Source organism: Barbus barbus (genome assembly GCF_936440315.1).
Source record: "Barbus barbus genome assembly, chromosome: 15".
Classification (NCBI taxonomy): Eukaryota; Metazoa; Chordata; class Actinopteri; order Cypriniformes; family Cyprinidae; genus Barbus; species Barbus barbus.
Genome location: NC_136743.1, coordinates 1,654,043 through 1,663,853, shown reverse-complemented (window position 1 = coordinate 1,663,853; position 9,811 = coordinate 1,654,043). Strand labels below are relative to the sequence as shown.

General features: G+C 36.9%; 1 protein-coding gene across 1 annotated transcript; it reads right to left on the bottom strand.

Annotated features, from left to right (window-relative positions):
• Positions 1-346: 346 nt before the first annotated feature.
• On the bottom strand, positions 347-9,332 carry LOC306881336 (dual specificity mitogen-activated protein kinase kinase 2-like). Its single transcript, XM_079435381.1, has 11 exons — positions 8,602-9,332; positions 8,310-8,520; positions 6,781-6,927; positions 6,375-6,452; positions 5,558-5,609; positions 4,930-5,054; positions 4,611-4,824; positions 3,390-3,442; positions 2,235-2,296; positions 2,082-2,127; positions 347-1,244 (listed from the first exon to the last, which is right to left on the bottom strand). The coding sequence occupies exons 1-11, from the start codon at positions 8,688-8,690 to the stop codon at positions 1,134-1,136; spliced, it is 1,188 nt and encodes a 395-aa protein (XP_079291507.1). The 5' UTR covers positions 8,691-9,332; the 3' UTR covers positions 347-1,133.
• Positions 9,333-9,811: the final 479 nt, after the last annotated feature.

Genomic DNA, 9,811 nt, shown 5'->3' with positions numbered 1-9,811 from the left:
ACATGAGTGCAATCATCACACTGGCAAACTCTTACCATAAACTGGGTTTGAAGATGAACCGGTGTGATCTGGATCAGGGAATCACTACACTCTCTCTACAAGGACAATAATGCAAACAATTATTTAACTTCATTCAAGAATCAGTATTAATACTGCACTTTTCAGATAAATCAGGTGAAAAATCCTACACTTACATTGAAGGAGGGACACAAGTCGTATCTAGAGACCAGAAATCACGAGGCTGCAGACAGTCTTGAACACCAAATACAAGCAAAACACTAGAAAAGCAATTCAGTAACTGCAAAGCAAACACCCTAGCATCATCAATCATTATTGACCAAATGATGAATCAGAATTTTTTTTTAATCATATACATATAAACATTTATCACTAAACAGAGCCCAAAATACATACATGGAACAATGAAGATTTGTTTTATGAAATGTCTTTATTTTGAGAAAGATTGTGATGCCAAACGTATTTGTAAAACTAAAACAGCATAGATTTGATTCTCACTTTTAATTTCCATTTGAAAAACCCCCAACAGCAGCCCAGAATCAGTTCATCCCCTCTACAATCACTTTATTGAGTCTCAAAGCAACAACTGTCTGTAGTTGATGTCTGTGGGAAACGTAAGAATGAACATACAGAAATCCTTGTAAGAGTGATGATGGTGGTGGTGATCTCCTGGCATATATTACCACCTCCGTTACACATGATCAAGAACATGTGCACAAGAGTGAATCTGACTAAAACATTCTTAGGTCATACCTCACAACAAAATCAGAAGAAAAATATATGAAAATTAGATTTTGCTTATTTTTAAGACCAGACTTTAAGATTGCTTTTGCATCGTGACATTTTCAAAACAATTAACCAAAATTTCCTTTTTGCAATTTCAGCCATTTTTAAATTTTTTTAATTAGTGAATTACATTACAGTAACTGCATCTCTTATTTCTTTGTTTTGAGCGTGAAATATTCATGTTCTTGACTGGATCCATGAGATTCGCCCGTGAATATGGAAGAGAGTAAAATAAGCAGCTTTGCAGGTCTTCCATCAGAGAGGCTGTAAACGTTTGTATTGTGTAGGGGAATCGTGGGTCATGTGACGGTCTGGTGTGTGTGTGTGTGTCATTCGGCTGTTTGGGTGGGTGTGCTGGGCGGATTGAGCCCCATCGTTTTACACAACCATCCAGCGAAGTCCACCACCTCCACCTCGGAGCGCTTAATAAACGTGTGATTCTGGAAAAGAGAGATCACACACGTGTCACGACTGCGTTTGACTCCAACAACAGCCCAGTGAGATGCAAGAGCCTTGTCAGCAGTCCATTGTTTTTGAATGCCGGTGCTACTTCTGCTATATTTTCACACTTAAAACAATAATTTGGTATTCCAATGTACCATTGTCCTCTTTTATGCTAGGAAATAAGTCACCCGGCAGTTTTCTCCCAAGTGGTTCCAGTGCTAGCAGCATGATTCAGTGCGCTATATAACACTTTTAATTGTCAGGAAATTACTTGTCTTTAAAAGTTTTGGTTCAATATACTTACCTGTTGATCAAAAATAACCTTAAACCTATTCACTTTTTTTAGTAATTTTCAGGAGTGTGTACTCATTTTTGCAACAACATTTTATCACTTTGATAAGACAATCTTATTTTGCTGAATAAATTTGGCATTCTTCTTTGGTAATTGATCAAGCAGGCTTAATGGAACATTATATCTCCAAAGAACCCTAACATGTCATCTAAGTAAAGAGTAATTGCTGAATTTGTTCAGTTTTAGAGGGGGTGTACTCATTTATGCTGTGCACTGTACATAGTAAAGCATTACTGATGAGTTTTGATTATAAAAGTTTTACATCAATGCAGTTTTGTGGGGAAAAGTAACATGATTCTGCCAGGATAGTCAGTGAATAATAATCGGCAAGATTAGATTTTATCCAAACAGATTGGATTGGATTAAAAAGTGGGATATGATTGGGTTGATATTAACTTCTGTAATAATAATAATAATGGACACCGTATGAAACAGGGTCCACTTTGATTTGATATTGATTAGATAAGAAATGTGCTCTCACCATCAGCATCTTCAGGTCCGCTCGGTCTGCAGGGTTTTTAATCAGACTAGAAGACAAATGCAAAAACAGCTGAAATTGTGTCCAAGATCTCAATTACATGTGAAGACACACCAAAGATGTGCTGTATTTCACCTGTTGAGTGACAACACTCACCATTTGGTCACAAAGTCATGGAAATCAGGAGTGAAGACGCCATGAGGGAGTTTAGGGGGCGGCTGATGGATACACACATAAAAGTCTTCATTTACACTCATACATCATTAATAACGCCATCAGATCTCATTTTAACAGTGACTTAAAGAGCCCTGGACTGGAAACTAGAAACACATTCAAAGTCATTATGCATTTCTATATACTTCAGCTTCAAGACAGTAGTTTTTATTAGATTGTATCCAGTCCCCCTGCAGTGAAAATCTTTGTTTATTTGCCTATGTGGTGTTTTTAATATGCTTTTAGACAAACCAAGTGCCAATCCATTAATCAACACAATTGCTGAGTATTTTCTCCTTAAAACTAGTTTCCCAAAGGCTGACCCAGAAACGCGGTTTGAAACAGCCCTTTTTTTAATACATCACAAAATTCAATAACCAATCGCGTCAAGGGATCCCATCCTTCTATCATTAACTGTGCTGCAAAGCAGAGGGTCTGGTGAGAAGTTAATCCAGGAACAGTTAACGTATATTTTTCTGTAGATGTTTCGCTAACTGTTAATATTTCCCCCTATTTTCACGATGTCATGTGCTATTACAGCTTATTTATTTGTATTTGGAGCCGCTAACTTGAGCCTGGAGTCAGACCCACCTCTCGTCACAAGCGTATGCTCGCAGGTGCGATTATTTTGAGGACACAACATCGTCAAGTAAGTAAATTTAACGAATGTTACAGTATCCACTGTAGTTGTCCGCTAGTAAAAACATAGTTTTATCCGTCATTATCTGTGTATGAACCAGCGCCAACAGATAATGTTACCTCATGAAGTTAGCATCAGTCTCCGTGCTTACGTTGAGCATACCAGCTTATTTCTGGTTCAAACACATATGGCTTAATTAAACCGATATTTCCACTTGCCATTGTATCGCGTCTACTGTTCAGTGCATCAGGAGGCCTTTTGCATTTTCATAGATCCGCGTATAGTAAATGAGGCAAGGTGTAGAGTTACATTCAAGCTATTTTAAGACATGAGAAAATTATTTTCACACTAAAAACATTTAAATATGCCATTTTGATGATCAAAGATGAGTTTTAAAGGATACAGTTTTTGACTACAGGGGGACTTTAAGCAAGTGATTGAAAGCAAAAGATTCTCACCTCATTGACTATATAATCCAGCAGCTCAAATATAGCCATGACGGGCCCATGACCTGAAAGACAACAGGACGCTCTGAGTCACACCAGTTTACTGGAAATAGAGAGCAATGAGTAACTCCATGATTATGTTCTTCCTGAACAACCAATACTACAGTGATCTGTGACCTTATAGTGACACCTGCTGGCATTCAACAATATTATACAAGTAATATTCATTGCCTTGAATTGACACTACCAGTAAAAAGTTGTTTTTTAACGTTTTTGAAAAGTCATTTCTCTCACCAAGGCTGCATTTATTTGATCAAAAATACAGTAAAAACACTAATATTGTGAAATATTATTACAATTTAAAATAGCGGTTTTCTATGTGAATAAAATTGTAAAATGTAATTTATTTCTGTGATCTGCAGCTGTATTTTCAGCCTCATTCCTTCAGTGTCACATGATCTTCAGAAATCATAATAATATACTGATTTACTGCTCAACAAACATTTCTGATTATTATCAATGTTGAAAACATTTAATTTTTGTGGAAACTATGATACCTTACCATTTAAAAGTTTTTGGTGTATAACATTGCCATTTTTTAAAACACTTATTAATCAAGTAAACATTCAATTGCTCAAAAGTGACAATAAAGCCATTTATAATGTAACAAGATTTCTATTTCAAATAAATGATGTTCTTCTGAACTTTCTATTCATCTGTGAATCCTGAAAACAAAATGTAAGTTTCCTCAAAAATATTGTGCAGCACAACTGTGTTCAACATTGATAATAATCAGAAATGTTTGTTGAGCAGTAAATCAGTATATTATTATGATTTCTGAAGATCATGTGACCCTGAAGACTGGAGTAATGATGCTGAAAATACAGCTGCAGATCACAGAAATAAATTACATTTTAACACATATTCACATAGAATACAGCAATTCGAAACTTTTAATATTTCACAGCATTACTGTTTTTTTCATCAAATAAATGCAACCTTGGTGAGCAGAAGAGACTTCTTCCAAAAACATTATAAAAATCTTAAATCTTTGACCAGTAGTGTAAAACTCAAGGAATCTCTCATTTTTGCAGTTCTATTGTGCTGACAGTAGTAGCACAGAAATTCCTCACTACTCCTTTAAGTTTCATCACAGCCGAATAAGAAAATGTCCACAAAGACTCCGACCATCCCTGAAGTCTTGCTGCCATCCATAAAGAAACACTTTCTCACCACTGACGGGTCTGCCGGGGGGTCTGGGTCGAGGAGACGTACTGTGTGTCCCTGCCTCCCCAACATCCATCATTGCCCTGCCAAAGATGCCCTCCAGCTCCTTGGCGTCGGGTGGAGGAATGGGATAGCGGCCGATGGCCAGCTCCACCAGAGAGAGACCCATACTCCACACGTCTGACTGCACCGAGTAATGAGTGCCCTGCAACCTCTCCGGCTGAACACACACACACACACACACCCATGTATTCACTCAGTGTTTGAAAACTCTTTAAACAACCATCCTTCCTAATCCTCACTAAAAACACCAGTGGAAACATACCGACATGTACGAGCGTGTTCCTACAAAAGAGTTGGCCATGGAGTCGATGAGCTGCCCGCTCACGCCAAAGTCACAAAGTTTGATCTCCCCGCGGGAATTGACCAGGATATTTGAAGGTTTCACATCTGTGAACAAGAAAAGACTCTTATTTTACTATTAGTGCTTATTTTTGACATATACGGACAGAATTATTTGAACAGTCTAAACTTACTTGTTTTTGGTTTAGACAGTGCAAGCACTGCACTCGCATTTGTGACCACAAATAGATGTGTACAAACTTTATTTAGAAGTAAAAAAAAGTCCCCGTGGATCCTTAAAAAGGTCTTAAATATCGTAAGTGGTACAACAAACATCTTACTCATTTCAGACAGCTTCAAGTAGGCCTATAAATAATTTCATAATTATTAAGTGCAGTATGAAGGGGAGATATTTAACACTCACTGTACTTTTTGTATTCTAATAAATTATTCTGCTTGTAAAATGTTTCCTTTATTAAGGAAAAATATATTATTTGATAACTTCATTGTGCCCCTAAAGTGTTTTTACTGTACTCATATGTATTTTAATCTAACAGCATATATGCTCCTTGGGAAAAAAGTAAGGGTTAATTAATATATTTTCTTTTTACCTCTGTGAATAATCTGGTGCTTTTCTCGAAGGTAAGCGAGACCTCTTAAAACCTGTTTGAAGAAAAGAAAAAAAAAAAATTTGTAAAAAAGAAAAAGAGTATAAATGTTGTTCTTCATTCTGTGGATTCAACAGGAAAAACTTCAGAATGTCCAAACTGCTCTTTTTCCATACAACAAGAGCAAGAATGACATTTGAGAGCTTCAGTAGAGATTTCTTCCATCGTTTGGGAAAAGAGCAGCATGGAGATTGTGCTAAACATCACCTTTTGTTTTTTAAAGAAGTCAATTATTCAGGTTGGGGAGGAATTATTCTTATAAAAAAAGATCAAGCAGTCAAATGTGTGACAACTTCCGATCATCATGAGCTTTTACACCACTTTTTACAATACTGAGACGTTTTTCTCATTTTGGAAACTTTCCAATGATTACTGACACCTGTATTTATGATGCATATGTAATTTGTAAACATATCGGGGCTGAGAAACCAGAAGAATACAAATCATATTAGCTTGCAAAATTCTTTTAGTAAATAGATGTTTCCTTTAGTCATTTACACGCTAAATTCCACTTGTTAAAATGCACTGTACAAGCTTCTGTACTTTCGCTCTTCATTCTATTTCTTCTTTCACTTTATTACATTTAGAGCTGCTCCAGTGCAATGGTACAATAATCACATGATGTTTTCCTGTAATAATGAAGAGAACAACTCATTTCACATAAAAAGCTTGTTTTGTATCAGTGCATCCACACATCGAAAAAACTGTCTGAAGTTGGGCTTTTGTAACACATACATATTATTCAAGTAAATACACTCACAGCTATGCTGACTTTTCCCAAGATCTCCTCTGGAATTCTGCGAGCCTCTTTCATAACTTGATCCAAAGAGCCTCCGTCCTGATAACAAGGAGAAATATACGATAACCACAATTAACGGGCCCTAGTTGTGAAGTTTTGCATTCATGTTGTTTAGGCCATCTATATATGTTAGTGCAGGGTTCCCCAAACAGAATATATCAAAATAAAATGCATATTAAAAAACATGAAATATTTGATGTACCTCAATATCAGGTGATGGTTAAACAACATCAGAAATCCACAAACATGTGACAGTGTTGTTAAATTATGATATTATGTACTTAAACTCTCAGAGGGGCTTCAGGTAAATAATTTAGATCAATGGGGTTCGTCTGAAATAATTTTGGAAGAAAGCCACTAAATGTACCATGTTCTCCATACAGATGCTGATCTCCCCGTCGTTGTAAAACGCGCCGTAGAAACCCACGATGTACGGAGAGTTACACTCATGCAGGACCTGCAGCTCCCTGATGATCTGATGCCTGATGGCTGGCTTGATCTCCAGATGAATTAACTACAGAAACACAGACACGTAGTGGAGTATTTTTATTATGGACAGCATCATGCCAGGGCTCTACAGTGCGACCATTTCAGTCGCATTTGAACAAATATTTAGGAGCACCAGTGAGACTGACCGATCAGCATATTTGTGTTTGTGCTGAGGGAGCTTTAAAGGTTTCTAACGTACTTACGTGTTTTTGCAGCATTGAGTAATGTATCGCAGACGCATTCTCTCATTATAACAAAAAAAAGCGTAGACAGAGTAAATAAGAGATTCATTGTGCAGTGTAAGGAGCTTTGTTGATTATAATGGAGTTTTGTGAGACCGCGATGAACTAAGATGACATTAAAGATGACATACTTTATTAAAAGTTAGAAAAATGCCGTTACAAAGGTAAAAACAAAATTCCCTGTAAATCACTTTAAGAGGAAAATATCACCTCGTAATGGGAAGGTTAATTTTTTTTACAGAATTTTTGATTATTGATTTGAAGGTGCTCCTAAATTTTTGACCGTGCACAAGCGCTCCTAAAAAGAAAAGCAAGCGTAGAGCCCTGCATGCTGTCAATTACAACAGAAAATCACTTCAACATCCTTCAGCTTGTAAAAATCAACAGGAAATATTTATGATAGACTGATGAGAGATGGGATGATGCATTTTTGTAGTTTGGGGTTTTTTAAACTGCTTTTGGGTTAAATGATGGAAATAAAGTCTGTGGTTCACACAAGTCCAAGATATTTTCATGTTTTATTCTAGGACATCTATCAGACATCTATACTGGTATCAAATCTACCAGTAATTTCTCCTTATGTTTAAACTGTATTTGAACGTCTACTGTCAGTGTCTTAAATGTTAACTGTATGCACCAAGGGTCTGAGAGTAACGCAATTTCAATTCTCTGTATATATGTGCTGTACATACAGACAATAAAGCAGACTTGACTTAAAAGCTTTTACTTGTCTTGAAATAGGCGTGTTAACAATTATCTAAATGGGACTATAGAGATTGTCAGGACATTAAACATCACGCCGAACACAAACTCATCCACTCACTAGATTGTGCTTATAATCACACTTTTGTAAACTATTCTTACTCAATCTTTCATGGAAAACATTTTAAGTAAAGACTGAAAGAGTTTTTAGCCTACGTTTAGCTTTTTACTTCTGCTGATTGTATTGAGGCTTCAAAAAGTTGTTCATTTATGAAGATTATCATGACGAAGAATCATAAACTGATTTTGGGTTTTTAAACTATTGGGTTTCTGTTGAGCGAATGCACAAAAATATCTCATCACTGCAGCGCTCTATACACTTATTGTAAAAGCTGAAATTATACTCAGAAACGTAATTATTTGAGTTGTTTTCTGAGATGAAGGCATTTGTCTGGCGACTCACCTTGCGGGCCATTACGAGGCCAGAGGGTTTGTGGCACACTTTATTAACCACACCTCCGTTTCCAGCTCCCAGTTCACAGATATGCTGGAAATCATCATCTTTCAGCTCGCCCAGATTGGCTTTCTGCGTGAGGAAAGCTTCCAGACGCTGCTTCTGCTGCTCATCCAAATCCAGCTCTTCCAGCTTCTTCTGCAGGGCCTCAAGATTCGCTCTGAGATTAAAGAAAAGAAAGAAAGAGATGTTAAGTGACATGCATACAATCTTCTCAATCCAGGTTGGACTGCATACTTACTCTGATGCTGCATCGATGGATGTAGAGGTCGTCTGTGCTTCTCCGGCTGCGGTTATAACTATGGGCTCTGGTCTCTTTTTCGGAGCCATGGTTGATGTTTGAAGAGGCTGAGGACACCTTTAATCTCAGACTGAGCTTTACTGTATAATATCTCTGATTTACTGCTTGTCATCGAGCTGATAATTCCCTAGATCAGTCTGATTACTCTATTAAACACTCCTCAGCCTGTTTACGGTCCTGATCTGATCATTATTATAACACTAGGAGTATGAATGTCTGTGAGCTGATATTCACTCTTATATTACACACAGATAACAGTCAAACAGTATAATCACCTGTAGCCGATAAACATGTGCTACTGTCGCGATCACACATAACACCACACGTGTGTCTGAGCAAAACGCACATTCACTTTATAAAAGCAGTATAAATGTGCTAGGAGTAATAAATAAACGCATTATTTTGATTTCTCGGTCCGCGCGAGAGGATGCTGTTAGCTTGCTAGCATCGGTCTGAGTGTCTGCTGAGGTTTAAAGCGTCTGTCAGCATTCACGGTCTCTCTCATGTAACGGTAAATGAGCTCCCGAGCTCTGTGGAGAGTGAAGCCGGTTCCGGTAAGCGGAATGTCCCGGTCGACGAGTCTGAGGATGAGGAGGGCGCGGTGAGCTTCGGCCCAGCTGCTCTCCGCAGGTTACCGGAAACATCAGAGCGCAGATCCCGCGCCAACTCTCGCGAGATGAGAGAGGAACGCTCACAAAGTTCATTTGGCATTTTTTATTAATATTGTATGTTGCTATTTTAATTTTTAACATTCTACCACGTTATATATATATTTTTTTCACTAATTGTCATTTTTATTTTTTAAATACACTATTAGTCAATTTTTTTGGACAGTAAGATTATGTTTTTAAATAATACTCTCCTGCTCGCCAAGCCAGCATTTATTTATGTTTTTCAAAATACAGCAAAAGCAGTAATATTGTGAAATATTTTTACTATTTAAAATAATAGTAATAATTTCTACCAAAAACAGTGATTGATCTGGTTAGTCTGATCTATTATTTTGAACACGTCTGTGTGTAATATAATACTGGCAAATATATGTTTTTCTATTATATTTCTATTTAATTTATTTTACAGATGCTATTATGGTAATCAGTATCTTTTAAGGGGGTAAAAATATATGTCGTTCAAATAGCAATGTTATTTT